This window comes from Hydra vulgaris, chromosome 08 (genome assembly GCF_038396675.1).
Source record: "Hydra vulgaris chromosome 08, alternate assembly HydraT2T_AEP".
Taxonomy (NCBI): Eukaryota; Metazoa; Cnidaria; class Hydrozoa; order Anthoathecata; family Hydridae; genus Hydra; species Hydra vulgaris.
The window spans coordinates 14,667,501-14,688,128 of NC_088927.1; the positions used below are offsets into that span (position 1 = coordinate 14,667,501).

Here is a 20,628-nt window from a genome sequence, read left to right on the forward strand (position 1 = left end):
TATAAAATTATAATGTATAGATTTCTCAATATAATAATAATATGAATTAAGCATTATTGTTAAATAATAGTTTAGTATATATTCTTTTAGATATACAGTAGTGTGTGAAATATTAGAATCAGCTACATAAAAGCATAAAGATAATTTGTAAATTCTTTATTTTGTTTAAATCAAACACTTCATTGATCATATTTTAGTTGTTTTTTTTTTACATTTTTAAACAAGTTTTAGTGTGCCATTTTTTAACTTTCAGGCATATTTCCTAGATTTTAGGGTCATTATTTTTTCATATATTTGAAACCTTGGTATTATTTTCTTTTAATTTCTTTTAGCTGATCTTTTTTAGTTTTTCTTACACTAAACCAATCAGAATAAAATGGCAGATGCTATTATGACCAACTTTTCTATTGCAATCTGAGCATTTTAAAGTAAAGTATAAAGTTTTCGGGATGGTATTAACTACTTAATAAATGTAAACTACTTTTTGACTGTGTTTATATGAGAAAATGCATGAAGTTTTAGTAAGGCTTTTTCACAACCATCAAAGCCTTACTAGTAAGGATAAAACTTATCCACCTATTCATACTGTATGCAAGCCTTTTTTATATTAGGCATTGTGGAAAAAACTAATTTTTAAAAACAAAGAAAGCATAACTAACAAAATTTGGAAATTAAAATAGATTTAAATAGAAAAGAATAAAAATAAATAAATGATTTAAATAATTTGTGTAGTGTTTTTATTTTTGTTTTTTTAGAGTGGTTGTTATTTTCTGCAACAAAATTGGATAAGGCAAAGCAAAAAAAAGTTTTAAGTCAACGTTAAAAATAATGAGTCTCCTATACTTTATATATTTTATTTTTTTTTTAAAAAGGAAAGCAAAAATATGAATTTCTATATGGTATACATATTTTTGAAAAACATTCAAATCATACAAACTTGCCCTAAAATTAAAAAACAAAACTTGAGATTTAAAAAAAACTAGTTACAATCTCAAGTTTCTTAGTATTTTCCAAAAGTAACATAAAATAAAATAAAAACATGATAACATAAAAAATATTTTTTCACTTTTATCTATTTTAAAAACCTAAATACCATACTTTAAACTGAGAAATCAGTAAAAATTGTAGCTGATTCTAATATCTGTAACCACTGTGAACTAATGTTTTTTTGCTGATATGTATAAATGAGATATAAAATAGATTCTCCCCATGTATTTTGCCAAATTTTTTGATAAACTCAGTCACTCGCTACTATACAAAGTTTGTGCATATGGTTTTGATTATTGATCTGCTATGTTTTTACTATCTATTTGCTATATAATAGGTATATTACTATTTGCAACTATACATCACTATTTGTTACTTGACTGCTACATACAATTGTTAGTAAGAATAGTATAGATAAATCTGAAAATTAGTTTTTAATTTACACAACATAAAATAGTGGTTTAAGTAAAGTTTTTCATTTTTATAATTGTAAAAAGGTAAATAATTTAGCGAAAGAGTAGTTTACAAGGAACCAAATTTTGAATATTTTTTTTAGAAATTTAGAAAAATTCAATAAATTTTTTTAAAGATAATTTTCTTCTTAACATCACTATCAGACCAAACTTAAACACAGTAACATTTTTAGGTATCAAATTTAACATTCTGAGAACTCTCTTAAACCTTTTTCAAAACCAGGAGATAATCTTTTATATAATAACATTAACTCCAATTATCCGCCAAACATTATTAAATCGATACGATAAATAATCTCTAATCGTATCAGTAATATATCTTCAAGCAAAATTTAGTTTAAACCAAATTTTGCCATATTCTTTTGTTATACTGAATAATATAAGTGTTTATATAAATAAAAATGAAAGGCAAATATATATTAATTTAAATAAAAGTAGAGCAATAAAATTGTTATTTATAGAATGTCGGTTTTACAATTGAAATGGATAACAAGTCATCAAGAAACCAAGGTCAGAGGTTTAAAAGTTATTACTCTTTGTTTACATTCATGTATGTATACTTGTACTATTTGCTGTGTACTTTTATATATAGGGTAGGCTAGTATAGAAATATAACATGAGATTATAATCTGCCCTAAATATTTTATTCAATATTTTTGGAATAACTTTAATTTGTTCCAAACATTATAATGATCTTTTTTTTTTTGATTCTGACAAGTTTGATTTTGTTATCTTAAGTTGCTCAAATTGAAACATGGAAGAAAAAAAAATATATATCTTTTTATTTCAGCTAACACGTTGTACAAAGATGCTACAAAAAGATTTGAAACTAATAATGTTAGTCTATTAACTCCTTATCCAATCTATAATCATGTTAATTGTGAATTTTTGCATTATGATGCCATAAAAATGGTTGCTGATGAAGATACAAACTCGGTTAAAGGTAGGTATAATTAGTGACTATTTTCAAAAAATCACAAGAAACTGTAAAGCTAACTTAAAACATCCATTACCTAGACAATAATAAGTTATTGTTGGTAATATTATTTTTATAAGGGAAGACTAATTTATAATTTTTATAATTCTAAAATCTAGATCAATATTCAAACTCCTTGAATGATGCAAGAGCATACAAAAGTTTACTTGATAAATCTGGTAAAAATGTAAGTTTTTTTCTATTTTTATTATTTTATGGTATTTAAAAACTTTTTTTGTGTTTGCTATATTTCTAATTAAAATTTATTAACATCTATCATTTTGTATTTGGTTAATTTTATGGAGTAAAATCTACATTTGCAAATAAAGTTTAAATCTGATTTATGAATTTTTTTTTTTTTTTTTTTTTTTTTTGCGGCTTCATATTGTGGTTTTAATGCTGTTGGTCTGTTGTTAAGATTGTTTGTAATATTAAGTTTAGTCAAGTAAAAATTTCAATTATCTAAAAGAAATTGATCTAAAATTTGCAATTCAATTTGTATATATAATTTAAAAAATTGCTAATACAAAGTATTAAATTGTATTAGTATAAAGTAGTAAATTGCCAACTAAAAAAATGTTTTAACTTTATGGGTAAATCTCTACGAAACAATTTTGAAAATTGTATTGAAAATTTTTACAAGGGGTTATTTATAATAAGGTCATTCGTAAGTTCAGTAAAGCCATATGTGGCTATGATGCATTTTATATTAGTGGAAGAGGTCACATGCCTTTATATTATATACAATGTGTTTCTCCTATTTATGGTGTCCAAAGTAATTTTATTCAACTTAAAAGGCAAGATCAAGAGCAATTAGTCTGATTTAGATTTGCAATTCTAGGAGTCCAGAAAACTGGACTCCTAGAATTGCATTCATTTTAAAGAACATCATTTAAAATACGATAAAAATTTGTTACTTAAAAAGACAAAAGTTTCGTATGAGTCAATTACTTAAGTTGCTTTAAAATGTAAACATTGTTTTATTTATTTAAAAGAAAGTTTATTAACAATTATTCAAGTTAAAGTTCATTTGTTGATTAAAAGCAATATCAGTAGTGATAAGCTATCTTATTTTTTGAGTTACAAAACAAAAGAATTGCAATTAAAAATCCATTCAAATTATATTGTGAATACAAATTCTTTTCATAAATTCTTTTCATAAATAATAAGAACATTTTTATGAAAGCGTCAATACATTTAGATAAGTTCAAAAAGTTTTGTTACACAAATTCAAAATTAAAATGTGCTTTAATAAAACAAAACATATTCAAACATTAAATATAAAAACATATGATTTTATATCAACACACATATATAAATAATGAATTTCAGTTTTATGACAAAACCTTTGGAAAAAAAAAACTTTATCATGTATTTTTTAACTTATGTTACATAAAAATTGCAAAAGTTCTTTTTGTTATTTTCTTGAAATTTTCTTTATAAAACAAGTAAATTATTTGACCAACTGAAATTGAAGATTCCAGCTTCATTTGCAAAGTAAAATAAATCAGATAATGCAATTAAATTCATGGTGAAAATAGTATTTTATGATGATGCGTTTTAATAACAAAGCTACTTCATAAAGTAACTTTATTATTAAAGCTTCAAAACTCATCTATTAAAGATAGAGGAAAAAAAAATTGAAAATTGACAGCTTTAACATTTTCTGCTGTGGAACACGCAGTAAGGCAGGTCAATTTTTCAATAATTTTGAATAATAGGCATCAAGCTAGTTGAGATAAGTGCAATTTAATACCATTCAAGATGTTATGTAAACTTTAGCTTCTCTTACATCAATTTTTGAAAAAACTGCACCCAAAGTATGAAGGGTTTTTTGTGTGAAAAAAACTTTTACAAACATAGTCAATCTGGGTCTTGTTTAAAATATTCTCTGAAAAAATATAGCAAAAAAACACCAAAAAAATTAAACATTTTCCATTTTTCTCTCATAAAATCCCAAAAAGCTGTTTTTTTTTAACTATCATAAAGTCTAAAATATGGTTTTTATTTATTAAAAACACTGTACATGAATTCAGCCTTTGATGGCCATTTTTTTGAAACCTAAGTTGATATTCTTTTGAAAACCTTTTTTTTTTTTTTTTTGAAAAACAGGACTTTGAGACTCAAAAAGCAAAAAAAGTGATTTTTTGTTAATTTCTTATAAGTTTAGACTTTTGGTTTAGTGAGAGTTATTTAAGCAACCACATGTTTGTTCAAGTTTGAGTAAACAAAGTGACACTTTTAGATTAAAACTTCCTCGCAGCTCCCTATGCAATACTGAATTAGGGAAATGCAGGAGCTTTATTTCATACATTGACTGATATAGGGAGAACACGCAAGGGAGTTGCTGCTACATTGACTAAGCGTTTGGATTGAGGCAGCAATATATTTTTCCATTACTCTACATATTTTACATATATATATATACATATATATATATATGTATATATATATATATATATATATATATATATATATATATATATATATATATATATATATATATATATATATATATATATATATATATATATAAGCCGGGAATATATTTTTATAGTGTTTTAACGATATTGGAAATATTTATCTCAATATTTTTCTACAAAATGATGAGAGTTTTTATTAAAGTTGTCTTATTACTTCGAAAAAAAAATGTAATTGAATTTTAGAAATGTTAAAGCCATTGCGCTGGCTAGCACCCTGATATATATAATTTGTAAGACAATGTAAATGTAGTTTAAACTCAAAAACTAACCAAATCTGAGGTAATTGGTGTAAGAATTTGCCTTTTAGTTTATTTAAATTAAAAAGAACTCTTAATATTTTTAATTAAAGCAATCTGTTGTTAATGCTGATGTGCAAGAACTTCGTTTAGTAGATGATTGGCTAATGGTTTTAGTGGAACAGCACCCAGATTTTCCTGTGAAGAAGTTTTTTCAACATTATCTTTCTTGTCAAAAAAATGTTATAACAAAAAGTATGTGACATTGTTGATATTAAATAATGATGTGTTTGAATCATTTCTAAATATATATATAATTTTATCAAGGGGCGAATCTGGTCTTTAAGTTCTCAATTTTTATCATTCTCATTTAAAGCCTTCGACACTTTTTTTAATGAAAAAAAGTGTTGAAGGTTGAAATATCCTTAAAAATTATCTATTTTGTTGTAGGCTACAAACTTAATAATTTATTCATGCACGTTTTATTCCTAAAAGTTCTATCTCTATTTTATATAACATGTCTTGGAGGTTTGGGATCCTTTTAAGCGATAAAAATTTTAAAAGATATTTAAAATTTTATATGATAAATATTTTTGGCATTAAAAATTATTTAATTAATGAAGTTTTGAAATCTTTTAAACACATCATTTAATAATCTTGATTGTTTAATCCATCTCTTGGTAATTTAATAATCTTTATTTTTTAATCCATCTTTTGATTATTATTTTTTTATCAGATATTGAAAGAAATGAAGCATCAACAAAAAATATAAAATCTATTTGGGAACGTGACGCTGAAGTTCAGCTTATCAACAATTTGCATGATGATCAAAAAAATAAGGAGACTGTAGAAAAAAATGTTGTAAAGAAATGCACTGATGTGAAGGATATAAGGTTGCTGTTAAAAAAAACTGTTAAGAAAAGGGTAAAAAATTGTGAAGAAAAATCACCAGCAAAATGTGAAGCAACAGATGAACTTTTAGATGATTCCATTGTTAATGTTGAAGATTTTGATGAAACAAAAATAAGTCATAACAAAGAATCTATCAATGTTTTACAGGAAGTTGAACAAATGACTAGTCCAACAAAAGTTGATAAAATAAGTATCAATGGGCTGATGAAAAAAGCTCTTCAAAAGCGAGATCAAAGAAGAGATAGAAGAGATAGAGCAAGGGAGTTTTTTAACGATAAACAACTAAATAAAAAAATATCTGTAAATAATAAAAAGGTTGATGACAATGACATGAAGGATGTAGCTGTAAACTCTGTTTTACTGGTTGAAGATTTTGTTTCTTCAGCAGGAAAAACTCCTAATTCAGTAAATAAACCTACCGAAGATGTAGAATTGATTAAAAAATATAATACTGGAAAAAAAATTAATTCTAAGGATATACGAGCAATGTTTTTAAAAGAAGAAGAGGTTAAGGAAGACTCTCTAATTAAAATTAAGTCATTGTCTTCTATTTCTGTAGTTAAAACTTCAAAATCAGATGAAAAAGTTTTTACAAGTTTATTAAACAGTGTTAATGATGAACTTCCATTGAAAATAAGCTCTGTTGAAGTTGCAGCTGACTTAGTAGCTGCTAGTGTTACCAGGACTTTAAATATTGAGACAGATAAAGTTTCTTATGCAAAAAACGAGATAAAAGGTTCTTTGTTTCCTACTTCATTTGTTGAGCAGTTTGATAAAAGTTTACCAGTGACAGGAATAAACTTTTATGGTGACATTAAATGTATTGAAAAGAATATGGAAATATTAAATCAATATGAAAGTTTATCTGCAAAGTTTGATAAAGCTGAAGATTCTATTGATTGCTTAAAACAACTGATTCAACCTGTTTCTAAAATAGATGAAATTAAAAAGGAAATTTCTGATGTTGAAGGTCCAAAACAGGTCCTAGATAATATAATCAATGGTCATAAACATGTTGGCAGCAAAAATTGTATTAAAACAAAAACAATTTTTACAAATAAAAAATCTGAAACTTTAAAGAGAAATAAAGAAATGACAAATGACAAAATGAGAATAATAAATAAAGAAATGATAAATGACAAAAGGAGAATAATAAACAATGAGCAACCAAAGTTATGTGAGAATTCAGCTGATAGAAGTGAAAACAAAGTTTGTGATTCTTGTAAATGCTTAAATCTGATTGATTTGGAAAGAAATAAACCTGAAGAATGTGAACAAATGAATGTTCGACGATCATCACGACATAAAAGAAAAGTTGATTACTTTGAAGACAAAATTAGTCCACAAAAAACAGATACAAGGGCAAAAAAACTCCCCAAATGTTCATCTGAGCCTGTTTTAATGTCATCAGTGTCACAAGAGTTTTGTATAGTAGAAAATGAATTAGACAATTATGATGATATGGAAATTGATAAATCAAAATTAGATTTAGATAAAAAAAAATTAACACAACTAAAGTCTTCCCAATTTAAGGATATTTCCACCAAAGTCAAGCCTGCTGTTGGTGAGTATTTATTGTATATACTGCAAATTTTTTTATTTTTTTTCAATATGTTTATTTTTGGTAAGATTTTTATATCTGCTTTAATGATTATAAAATATTATTAGTAACATCCCTGCTGTTAAGTAACACCCCTGATGCTAAGTAAGGGTGTAAAATATTCAGACTGTGAAGTATTTAGGGCGAAGAATAGTATGTTTTATTTATCATTCTTTTAATTTTTTTGATACTGATTTTTAGTATGATATTTTAGAGCATTTGGCTGTTTTTCAACTTATAATTTATTGTGAGATTTGATAACCTAATAGAGTCTTCTACAAACATTCTAGTCAACTATGATAAATGCACATGCAATTTTGATTAAAAGTTATAAAATTTTGTCAACAAAAAAAAAAAAAGTCTGTGATTCATTTTAATGAATGCATTCTGAAAGCTGTTTATGTATTTTAGCTAATTTTCTTTATATATAAGTTATACTTTATATACGTTATATAAGTTTTATACATTATATAAGTTTATACAATATACGTTATATAAGTTATACTTTATACTTTATACGTTATATAAGTTATACTTTAATTTCATAATTTAATTATCTAAACTTCATTGTCATTCTTCGATATCATTCAAGCTTTATTTGCAATTTTAGGTTTTTAAAAACAACTTTTAAACATAAACATATGTATTTACTAAGTTTTGCTTTGTATTGAATTACAGAAGTTTTGCGTAAATTTTTTCGTCATAGCTCTCAGAAACATTATTTGCTCTTATTAATTGTTTTGTTTTAAGTATTGTTTTACTAGAAGAAATAAAAAATCTTTAGGTTAAGGTAAAAAATGTAATTCAATAGTTGCTTACTGTTGTATCTTTTATTATAAACACAGAACTAAATGAAGTAGTTGTTAACTCATTTCTTTCTTGGACTGAAAAGTATCAACCGACCAAGCCTCGTTTTGTTTTGGGTAATCGGGTTAAAGTTCGTGAGCTATTTGACTGGTTAAACACATGGAAAGAACGCAACGAAATTGCAGCACAAAGAACTTCAAAAAGGTAGCTTATTTACACCTAATAATCATGTCATAAAACCATCCTATAGGCAGGTGCATTTATACTACCATTCCATAAGTTGTTATTATACTGCGATTTCCTAAGATCATCTATGGTTTACCTGATTGTATATTGAAAACCAACTCCAAAGTTATATAAGTGACATGAATTATGAGCTAATGTAAAAATTATAATGTTATTGTTAAGTTGTTGTTTTTTTTATTGTTGTTACTATTTCACTTTACAATTTCACGTTACAATTCCTTGTGGAATTAAATAAATGATAATCTAGTTTTTAGATAGTAGCTAATGTTATGTGTATGTCTGACAATGACTTATTTACAAAATATATAGATTAATTTAAACAATATTTTTTTATGTTAGGATAAAATGGAGCATGAACACGTATTTTGGATTTAATTTTTTAATTTTTTCTGTTTTTATTTAACCAAGTAAAATTTAGTACTTTCAGACTAATGAATTTAAAGTTTAAGTATGCATAACAAGTTTGTTTTTATTTTTTTACGAAAGGTTTTTTCTAATATTTATAAAATCTTTCAATAATTTCAATAATTTTATTTTTGCAGAAATAACAGTGAAAGTGAAAGTGACTTGAGTTTATTTTCTGATGATGATGATGAAAATTCTTTTATCAATACACTGCTGTTGACAGGTCCTATTGGTTGTGGAACTACTGCTGCTGTTGTTGCATGTGCAAAGCAAATGCAGTTTAAAGTTAGTGATTTTTGTCAATATATATGTTTCATTTTTCAGAAACTTTTTTGAACAATTGTAAATAATCCAGTAGGCTGATTTATTTTTTTAATTTTTTGTTTCAACCTCTCTCAATCCTATAATTCTAAAGCCTTTGATAAACAAGACCTAAAAGTTAATTCAGCATGGTACTACCAGAGATGTGCTGATGATTAAAATCAGTACTTCTCTCAAAGCAAGTGTCCTATACTTACACCACTAAAATTAAAAGATTTACTTAGAGTCTTTCACAAACATACAAGCTTTATATTTCTTTAAAAGTTAAAACTTATTCAATGTGTGTTTTATTTTATTGTTCAAATGGAATCCATGGAAAACTTAAGTTTTATTTTATATATTTTATGTGATCCTATGCCCTCGAAATATGTAAAGACATTTTTGAGGGAGGAGTGTTTTAATCAAGTACTGGTTACAATTACTTTATGTATGTGCTAATTTCTTTTTTAAATATGACATAATGTAAGAGTTATAGCAATGTTTCACAACTAGATGTCCTGCCTGATGACCGTTTTACAGATCAAGACTGAATATCAGGATACTATAAGAAGATTATTAATAGTTTACCAACTTCCTCCTTCCCAACTTCCTCCTTCCCAACTTCCTCTGTCCGTACAAACAATTAACTTGGGGGTTTTAGATTAGAGTTTTCATTCTAGGTAAGTTGTGTTCACCACAGTTAAAGAGTGTGGGCAATTCATATAAATTTTGTTAGTGCATAATTATTATTATTATTATTATTATTTTTTGATACTTGGATTAAATATATTTCAAATATGTTTTTTTCTTTCTGATGTTATTTCAAGTATGTTATGTTTTTCTTTCTGATTTTATTAGATTTTAGAGATTAATCCATCTATTCTTCGGACTGGAAAACATGTCATGGATCGTGTCGCTGAAGCTGTTGTTTCACATCAGATTCCAAAAAAGCATTCAGCAACATCAAAAGCATCATTTTTTAGTTGCAAATCAGATAAACAGGAACAATTGATGGCAACAACACAAGTTGCAGCTGATGAGATATCATTAGTTTTATTTGAACATGTCAGTGTTTTTTTATTTTTATTTTAATGTTACATTCTTTTAACAGCTTTGAGGCAGTTGTTTTTTTTTTCAAAACATTCATGTTGTTTGAAGTTATTTATCAGTATTTTATGCTGCTTTTTAAAAGGTTTTTTCTAAATTTTTTCTATTTTTAAGGTAGACATTGTATATGAAGACCATGATAAAGGATTTTGGCAAGGCCTAAATAGTTTATGTCGTCTTTCAAAAAGACCTATTATTCTCACTGCAAATGGTAAGTTTAAGAGTTGAAACTAGTTTAAAATGGAAATACAAAAATATATAAAGTTTCAAAATTTTATTGAACACTTGCAGGTGTAGTTTGAAAAATTATTAGGATTGAACTTAAAAACACTAAAAGCAATAAGTTTACAGTTACTATAAATACAAGTGAGGAAGTGTTTTGAGTTGCTAACTAAAACTGATTTTGTGTTTTCATTTTAGTTACAATGATAATTAAACTTTTGAGGGAAAAATTATACTTTTGCGAGAGCCGTAAATTGCTCCCGTAATCCATTTTAGGGAAGTGTGGACAGGAGGTGAGAGCTTTGCCTATCGCTTCTTGCCGAGGCCTGTACAAGACTATTGCACCAGGTTAAAAGATTGTAACACTGAATGAAGTAAGTTAAAAAGATGGGTATATCAGTAGGACATCATCAATGAGCTTTTATAAACTATATTATATTATAATATAGTTTATAAAAGGGTCATTCCATGCCAAGTGGTGCAAATTTTAATGAGGTCCCTCATGGACCATCTCAGATTTTATTGAAATTTTTTGATTTTGTACATATATATGTTAAAAGCATGTTTTAAAAATTTTAGATCAATATCTAATATGGTTCTTGAGAAAACGCTATTTAAGTAGTGGGCTATTTTGCATAAAATTTCACTCTACAAGAAAAAAGGGTTTTTTCATCATTTTTAACAGCCAATAACTTTTGAACAAGTTAGTTTTATACTTCAATTATTATAAGATAGCAAGTGTGCTGTGGATACTTTGAAAAAAGAAAAAAATATTATTTCTGGCATCTTAACTTTTTCCATAATGGCGGGCTAAAGTTGATTTTTTTGTTTTAAGAATAAGTTTTTTTGTGATTTTAAAGACCTTAATTTTAAAAACTAGTTACAAAGTTAATACAAATCAAATTGCCTGCTGATCTACATGTGGTGGATAAACATTTTTAAAAAAATCAGTTGATTAAAGAGCTGCATTCAAAAGTTATAGGTCTCCAAAATGAGTCAGATGGAGATTTTCGTAAAATTGATGTGATGCAAAGGATCTGTTACCTAAGATGGAACTTTTTTTTTTTTATAAAATTTTTTATACGTATCAATTAAAGACTGTTAATTAATAAAAACCAAAAAAATTAATGGGCGCTTATTTATAGCCCCCAAAAGGTAGTCTCTAAAAGTCAGGTAAATTTTCCATAAAATTCTGAAATTGACATAATAAATAAATGCATTGAATTATATGTTATTTATTATGAAATATCAATTAAAAAATATCAATGCTTAAAGCCTTTTAATCCTTTTAGATAAAGAACTTTTAAATCCCAATAGATAAAGTCCCCTCCCCTCTGTCCCCTCCCCTCTTTATAATACAATAATTTTTTTAATGAAAAACAAACAAAATGTTTTTAAGAAAATAAACAAAAATAATAAAATTTACAAAAAGTTAAATTTCTCAAATAATAAAATAATCTCATTGATTTCTTTTAAGTCAATACTATAAAATCTTCCACTGTTTGACTGGACTTTAAGAGATTGCACTTTGTATAAAATATGCATTAGAGGTACCCAACAAAGATCATCTCTGCATGGCCACGTAAACTTGTTACATAAAGACTTTTTCATGAATTTCATATTAAGATCTTGATGCTCTTCTGAAATACTAAGAATATTTCCTAAATACCATTGAGCATCGTAAACGCAGGCCACATATTCTCCTGGTGAGTAACTGGAAATTTTATTAATATAAATTCTGCAAGTAGAAAAATCCACATTAGTGCAAATAATATCAAATGAGACTCTTCTTATTTTTATTGAGGTAAGTGACATTGGGATAAAACTATGGTGGTTTCGTGTCCCAGGTATTGTCGAACAAGAACGATATCTTTCTTCCAAATTGAAGTTTGTAGTATGTGTTTCTATTGAAACTTTGTCAGCAAAAAAAAAAGATATTCCTTTGACGTGTTGAACACACCAGCTGTACATTTTGCTTGGTGTGTCAATAGGATCGTTTAGTGATTGTAGACTGGCTCGTGCAACAAGACGTTTCACTGTTCCACCAACACCATCACAAGGGCTTTTACCATGCGATGTTGCAAAAAAGTGCTACTCTGCAGTCATGTCAAAATCGTGTTTATGGTAGCATAAGTTGATAAGATTTTTGTAATTTTTATATTGTGATGCAGCTCCATCACTAAAATAGATAATGTGTTCAAATGTTTGTAATTGTTTAAGTTTATCAATATCATTACCGATAAAGCAATGAACAGCATCTGTTCGATGTTTCAGATGATCTGATATAACACAATAACTTTGACTATCAAGTTTTCCATCTTTTATAAAATACGCAACAAAGGGGTGCACAGTTGCTTGGCTGTTATTCCAGTGAAAACCTTGCACTGCATCCTGTATTAGAAAACTATAGTTTTCTGCAAAGTCAAGAAGAACCAAAGCTTGATTTTCTTTTAAATTAGTTTTCAAATGTTGGTAGTAGGTGGCTTGATTTTTTGATATAAAATGATGCACTCGTAAACTATTTAACTGTTCATAAACCATTTCAATAAATTCATCTAAAGGTAGAGTTGCTGGTACTAAAGTACATTGGTAATTTGATTTTTGCCATTGATAAAAGTTAACTTCACTAATTTCTTTTTCTGTAAACAAAGTGTCAATGTAGTCTAACAAAACCTTTTTAGCAGGACATTTATCGCAGCTATGCAGCATACAATCTCTATTTTCAATGCTACAAACCATTAATTTTAATAAGATTTTGTAATCAGAAATTCCAGGAATTTTCTGTACAAGGAGCTTTACATTTTGATGGTACTGGCAAACACAAACTGCATGCAGACCAGAAGCACCACCCACAGGAATGCACCACTTGGGCCTTAGCTCACAAAATTTTGAAAATCCAACTTTAAGATAATTATATTTCTTTTTAAACTCAATATGTAGCTCTTTCATATTGACTAGTAGAAGGCGTTTTTGGATATGTTGCTTTTTACTATCTACTTTAACTGAAACAAACTCTTTTTTTCCTGGACAAACCCTTGAATATTCATCGCATTCGTAGAAATGAACAACCTCTGTAATTACATCTTCGCTTAGTTTTCTACCCGATTTTGGAGAAGGTTTTGATAGTATTCCACTTTTTTTACTTAATTTTCTGGCTTGTACTACAGATCTTTTTGAAGTAAAAAAAAACTTCTGAGTTTTCTCTATTGACCAACTGTCTGGAGTGAGTGTAAGAAGTGTGATTTTTTCAGAATTTGACAATGTTTTTTCAAATTTTGACTTAATTTGAGTCATAATATTGTCTAAATCTGTGTTTGTTTTTTTCAAACATTTTTTTGAGGGTGATTCAATTCCACAAAGTGCAGCTATTTCTAAACCTAGCACATTGGCAACAGCCTTTTGTGTATGAGCTCTTACGCTATCAATTTTACGCTTTCCATATGCAACTCTATCTTTTTTTGAAACAAGTTTTAAAGGTGAGCATCCAAAACTTGCAATACTTGAATTAAGATCTTCTTTTAATGTATGGTTGTCAACATAAATTTCTTTTTCTTGGAGTTCATTTTCTTTTGTATTATGTTTACAATTCAGAACTTTTCTGCAACTAGTGCAAATTTTTTGACCAGGTATTAAACCAAAATCTTTGGCATATGAAAGACTGATAACTCTAAGAGAATCTAAAAAATAACGGAAATAATTATTAAATTTTTTTTTTTTTTATTTATTTAGTGTTATTAAGGTATTTTTATTAAATTAAGATATTAAATATTGAAACTTACTTTTCACATTTTTTGCGTGCTTGTTCAACGGATTACAACAATACCTGCGATGTTCATTCTCATACCTCGACAAGTAAACTTTCTGGTGATAGCTACAAATAAAATCTATGGGATTTATTTTGCTTCTCAAAGAAATAAGCTCTTGGTTTAGTTTAGACAGTTCTTGGTAGCGTTTACTTTTATTAGATAGATAGCACTGTTCATTTAATGCTTTACCAATACAGCAAGTAGAAAGCTCAGGCATATTACTTATTATTAATTAGTTCTAAAATACAACAATTTATTTGGTTTTATTAGTACTTTTTAGATTGACATACTAGTAATATAGAATTAAATGAAACAATAACTAAACTTTTAAAAAGTAATAATTTTTTATGGAAAATTTACCTGACATTTAGAGACTACCTTTTGTGGGTTATAAATAAGCGCCCATTAATTTTTTTGGTTTTTATTAATTAACAGTCTTTAATTGATACGTATAAAAAATTTTATTAAAAAAAAAAGTGCCATCTTAGGTAACAGATCCTTTGCATCACAGATCAATTTTACGAAAATCTCGATCTGACTCATTTTGGAGACCTATAACTTTTGAATGCAGCTCTTTAATCAACTGATTTTTTTAAAAATGTTTATCCACCACATGTAAATCAGCAGGCAATTTGATTTGTATTAACTTTGTAACTAGTTTTTAAGATTAAGGTCTTTAAAATCACAAAAAAACTTATTCTTAAAACAAAAAAATCAACTTTAGCCCGCCATTATGGAAAAAGTTAAGATGCCAGAAATAATATTTTTTTCTTTTTTCAAAGTATCCACAGCACACTTGCTATCTTATAATAATTGAAGTATAAAACTAACTTGTTCAAAAGTTATTGGCTGTTAAAAATGATGAAAAAACCCTTTTTTCTTGTAGAGTGAAATTTTATGCAAAATAGCCCACTACTTAAATAGCGTTTTCTCAAGAACCATATTAGATATTGATCTAAAATTTTTAAAACATGCTTTTAACATATATATGTACAAAATCGAAAAATTTCAATAAAATCTGAGATGGTCCATAAGGGACCTTTGCACCACTTGGCATGGAGGGACCTAAACGCTCATAAGAATATTATAAATTTTATACATAAATATATATTGCAATGCATTACTTTAAAAGTGTATTTCTTGCCAATTTCTCAGAAAAATTGATGGTATGCTATTTATATTGCTTCAATTAAATATTATAACTATAATAATGGAAAAGTAAGAAATATCTGTAGACCCAAAAATGTTTTAATGATATTTTGGTGCTAAAAATGATTTGTGATTATGTATTTTTTCCTTAAAATCTAATTTTTTTTTTTCTTATTCTTTAATTTATTCTGAACATGTTTCGTTTTCTTTGTTAGTACTACCTTATTTACTAAAATATTTTACGTTCTAGTAGGAGTAAATTGTTGGTTCTGTAGCTAGAATGTTATAAAAAATGGATTAAGAAAATACTACCAAGTATAAATTATGAATTAATGTTTTGAATTATAAATTTTTAAATTACAGACAAAATGTTTTTATTCAATTTTTATCAGAACTTGGCATTTGTGTCATCAGATCTGTGTTAGCATTTTTTTTAAACTTTTTGAAAGTTCATTAAAGATTATTTTGAGACATCAAAATAAACTTTAATGAACTGATTATTTTGAGACATCAGATAGTGGTTGAAAAGTTGTACATTTAATATTTTACAACTTGGTAAGGAATTAGTTCACTTCTACCTTTGTATGGGTAGGAATGAATTATTAGGTACTGGTGTGTTATTGCTTAAGTCCATAAAACTCTAGTACACTTTTTAATACTGTTAGAAACCTAATACACCATGCTACCTTGGCTCCATATCTTATATTTAATCACTTTTGGTTTCCTTGATATTATCATTTATCAAAACATGGCTCACTCCTATCTCTATTAGCTAACTTTCCCATTTTAAAATGTGTAGGAATGTCTGTGTCTATATCATAATTAACTTATACCATTACAAAGTATATTAGTACATTTTAAGTACTTAAAAATGTTATATTAATAATTGTGAGCTGTAATTTAAGTGTTATTAAAAGTATATATGTTAACAAAAGGAAATATATATATTTGTTAACAAAAGTGTATTTATATAAAAGCAAATTTTTGTTTATTTGTTTAGATCCTTCAACTATTATATATGATGATAGAGGAGAGCCTGTTGGGATGGAAAGTATTAGTCTTGAACGACCCTCTACTGAACAATTATTACCCATGATGCAGATTATTTGTTTAATTGAGCATGTATTTATTCCAAGGGAAATTTTATTAGAAATTATTAGGCTTTGTAATAATGATGTAAGAAAAACTTTACTTCAACTTCAGTTCTGGTTTGAACAAGGAAAAGAGCCTATGTATAAACTGTGGAAGGAGAGGTGCCTGAATAAAACAATTAACTCTCCCAGCCAAATATATTCAAATGATTTAAATACAAAAAACAATTCAAATGATAAGAGTCAGACAGATAACACTCTGATCAAAGAAAGTAGCTTGGTAGAAAACTGCGAACCCTCTGATCAATCAAAGAAGAAAGCTTTCAAGATAATGATTCCTCGTTTTAATTTAAAGAATTTTTGGAAAAATCCAGTTGAAGAGTTTTTTAACATTAAATCTGTAAAAAAAAAAATTTTTAATACAAAAATTATCTTTCATAAAATTGTGTTTAATCTATTTAAGTTTGATCTGACCTAATTTTATTAATATCAAACTCTCAAACATGTTTTATTAATTTTTAAAGAAAAGTATAACCTGGTTGAACTTGAAAAAATGTATTCATTAGTTGTAATATTTTTCATTAATTATTTAGATTTCATCTTTAAATTTGTGGAACGATCAATGTATTGATTCTCATCACACTTTTATAAAAAAAACAAGCAAACATACGACAGGTTAGCTCTTATTTTTTTTTTTTTATAAGAGTTATTGTTAATATTGTTGTTATTATTATAATTATTATTAATGTCATTACCAGGTAATTTTTACATTCTGTAATATTTTTATTTTGGTATAATGTGTACTTTTTAAGTAACAGGAATTAAATTATAATTTTTCTTTTTTTCTTTTCTTATCGCTAAACCCATCATCACTATTAACTAATCTGAGTTATAATGTGGGAGTATAGTTTTTATATCTTGCACTACCATGCACATTGTATATAATATGCGTGTGCACGCTTGTGTGTGTGCACATTTGCGTGTGTGCACATTTGTGTGTGTGCACGCTTGTGTGTGTGCACGCTTGTGTGTGCACGCTTGTGTGTGTGCACGCTTGTGTGTGTGCACGTTTGTGTGTGTGCACCCTCGTGTGTGTGCACGCTTGTGTGTGTGTATATATAAAAGGAGTATAAAAGAGTGTTAAGTTTGATTATATTTGATCTGTTTCTTCTTTTTTTTTTTAATGAAATTTTTTTAATAAGTTATAAATAATCTTGAAACATGAAGATTAGTGCTCTTGAAATGAAGATCAGTGTTCTTGTTTTGTCCTTTATTGTATTTATATATATTTCTTAAAATATAAATAATAGTTCAATAAAAGGAACCCAAAAACATGTTTAACCAATCCGAAAAACAGAATGTTATAAGAAATCACACCATTTTTTGCAGATACATAAGTTTGTTGAAATACATGATGTGTGTCGAGATACATGATAATGTTATAGTATGTTGAAGTCAACTCTTCTTTTTACTCTTTTTTGTTATTATTGTTTATTTTTGTTGTATCTGCAAATAATCACATAACACAGCAATTTAATAATTTTGAGGGAGTCTCGAAATTGTAACCAATCGTAATTTAAAATATATTTAAATCGCTCTCATATAAATATATTTATATGAGAGCGACTTTTCCTTGCTATTAGAATTGAAAGTTTAAAAAAAAACAGGTGTGTGGTAAGTAGTAAGTGACCGGAGCCCTGGCCCCAGCTAAGAATGAGACTTTTTGCAAATCCGGCCCCAGCAAAATTATAAGATTTAGCACGGGTTGGTTGGCAGGGCTAGAAATATATTTATGATTCTTTATATATTATAATTTTATACTTACTATTTGCTATTTGTTAAATTCTAGCATATTTAGGCCAGTATTTAATAAATAGGGACAGATACAGTAAAAGGATGCAACTTGTTGAATAAGAAGCTGCAAGAACGAGTTTTGGTTTATTGTAATAGAGATGATACCTCGTTTGAGCATTGACCATGATTAGAGAAACAGCATAAAAGAGGAAGGCTAAAGCCTGATGATGATGATGATGATGATGATGATGATGATGATGATGATGATGATGATGATGATGATGATGATGATGATGATGACAATGATGATAATGATGATGATCATGTTGATCATAATGATGTTTATAAATACACATATATACAAAATCAAACATAAGTTTTAAAAGAAAAAAAATGTACATTTAGGATTTATAAATGTTTATGCAGTCCAAGTCGCAAACTCGGCCCCGGCTATATTTTATCAAACCCCGCCCCCCTCAAATATCAACCCCGGTTGTTTACTAGTGGTAAGGTACACCTATGTAATTGCACGCATTTCCAGATATAGAAATTTTAAAATTGAAAAACAAATTGTAATGTATATTATTGTAGTGTTGTTTTTGAAAGCTGATGAGTATAATTATAATGCCTCAATTCCGAAACTCTGTTCCGATCCGAAATTGATTCTGAAAATACTGTTCCATTCCGAAATATTGTTCCAATCCGAAATATTGTTCGAATTTGCATTCAACATAAAGATTTATTGAAAATAAATTGGTAATTTTTTTTATTTTTCATATCAAATTATTTTTTTTTGAACATTTTGAACATTTAATACTCTATTAGTATTAAATGTTCAAAATTTCTTTTTAATAATTCATTGCGTTGAATGAAAATCAGAACAGTATTTTAGAACAGAGAGAGTAACAGATTGCAAGTTGCGTCTTGGAAGACTCTATGTCTGTATGATGTCCAACCAAAATATTTGTTTCAAAATTTAAATTTGTTTCATTTCTTGGATTTTAAATTTGATTTATTGTTTGCATGTTCAGCAAAAAAAACCAGAAAAGTAGTCAAAGATAGCATGGGCCTTTCATGTGAATGAAATTGGCAAGAATATTTAAAAAGTTTTTAACTTTTTTATTTTGTATTTAAAATTTTCCCGTACTGTTGTTCTAAAACTTAATTAAAGTGTCTGAGATTTTGAAATTTGAAAACTTATTTAATCATTCTTCGAAGTAATTTAGAAAAACATTGGAAATCTACAATATCACACAAGTCTACTAGCTTATATGAATGCAGCATTAGATACACACTGATGACATCATACTGAAATAGGTAGCTGCTTCAGTACATTTATTGACTGACAAAACTAGAAGAATGTGCAAGGAGCTCTGCTACATCGTTTAAGGGTTTAGGTTGGGGCAGCACTTGTTTTTGTCATTAATCTTCAAATTTTTTTCTTTTTCTGAAATATTTAAGTGTAGATTTTAAGAAATAAGGCACACAAAACATAATAAGGAATTAGATAATTCTTGTATATATTTCGCTTCCAAAATAATAATCCTTAATTTAGGTGGTTGTAAATTCCACTTTAAATTTTTGATCTGATACAAAGTCACAAAAAAATGAACCAGGTTTTTGTATTTCTTTCTTCTAAACACTACTGTTATTACTGTGATAAATGAAACAGTCTTATTTATTGCCATCAATATTTGTTAACTTGCACAAAAGTTGGAGGTTTACAAAATGTCTGAAACTTGCCTTAAAAGCTTTGTTCCGCAATTGCATATATGGTAGAGTTTTATAACATTTTTATAAATCCATGTGAAAATAGATCACATAAAAAAGTAACAAATTGTTTTGATTAGGGCAAAACATGCTTAAAGCTGGTATAAGTAAAATAATGTATGTATGTATGTATGTGTGTGTATATATATATATATATATATATATATATATATATATATATATATATATATATATATATATATATATATATATATATATATATATACACACACATACATGTATATATATGTATATATAAATTTA

At 26.9% G+C, this 20,628-nt stretch overlaps 1 protein-coding gene across 1 annotated transcript in view; it reads left to right on the forward strand.

Moving 5' to 3' along the window:
• Nucleotides 1–20,628, forward strand: part of LOC100207471 (uncharacterized) — a 36,778-nt gene that overhangs the window by 1,310 nt on the left and 14,840 nt on the right. The window contains exons 2-12 of the mRNA XM_065803137.1: nucleotides 1,922–1,970; nucleotides 2,251–2,403; nucleotides 2,556–2,623; nucleotides 5,269–5,410; nucleotides 5,892–7,631; nucleotides 8,513–8,678; nucleotides 9,263–9,410; nucleotides 10,284–10,490; nucleotides 10,647–10,743; nucleotides 16,710–17,200; nucleotides 17,394–17,475. Coding sequence (XP_065659209.1) covers nucleotides 1,922–1,970; nucleotides 2,251–2,403; nucleotides 2,556–2,623; nucleotides 5,269–5,410; nucleotides 5,892–7,631; nucleotides 8,513–8,678; nucleotides 9,263–9,410; nucleotides 10,284–10,490; nucleotides 10,647–10,743; nucleotides 16,710–17,200; nucleotides 17,394–17,475 — 3,343 coding nt within the window. The remainder of the gene's footprint in view (nucleotides 1–1,921; nucleotides 1,971–2,250; nucleotides 2,404–2,555; nucleotides 2,624–5,268; nucleotides 5,411–5,891; nucleotides 7,632–8,512; nucleotides 8,679–9,262; nucleotides 9,411–10,283; nucleotides 10,491–10,646; nucleotides 10,744–16,709; nucleotides 17,201–17,393; nucleotides 17,476–20,628) is intronic.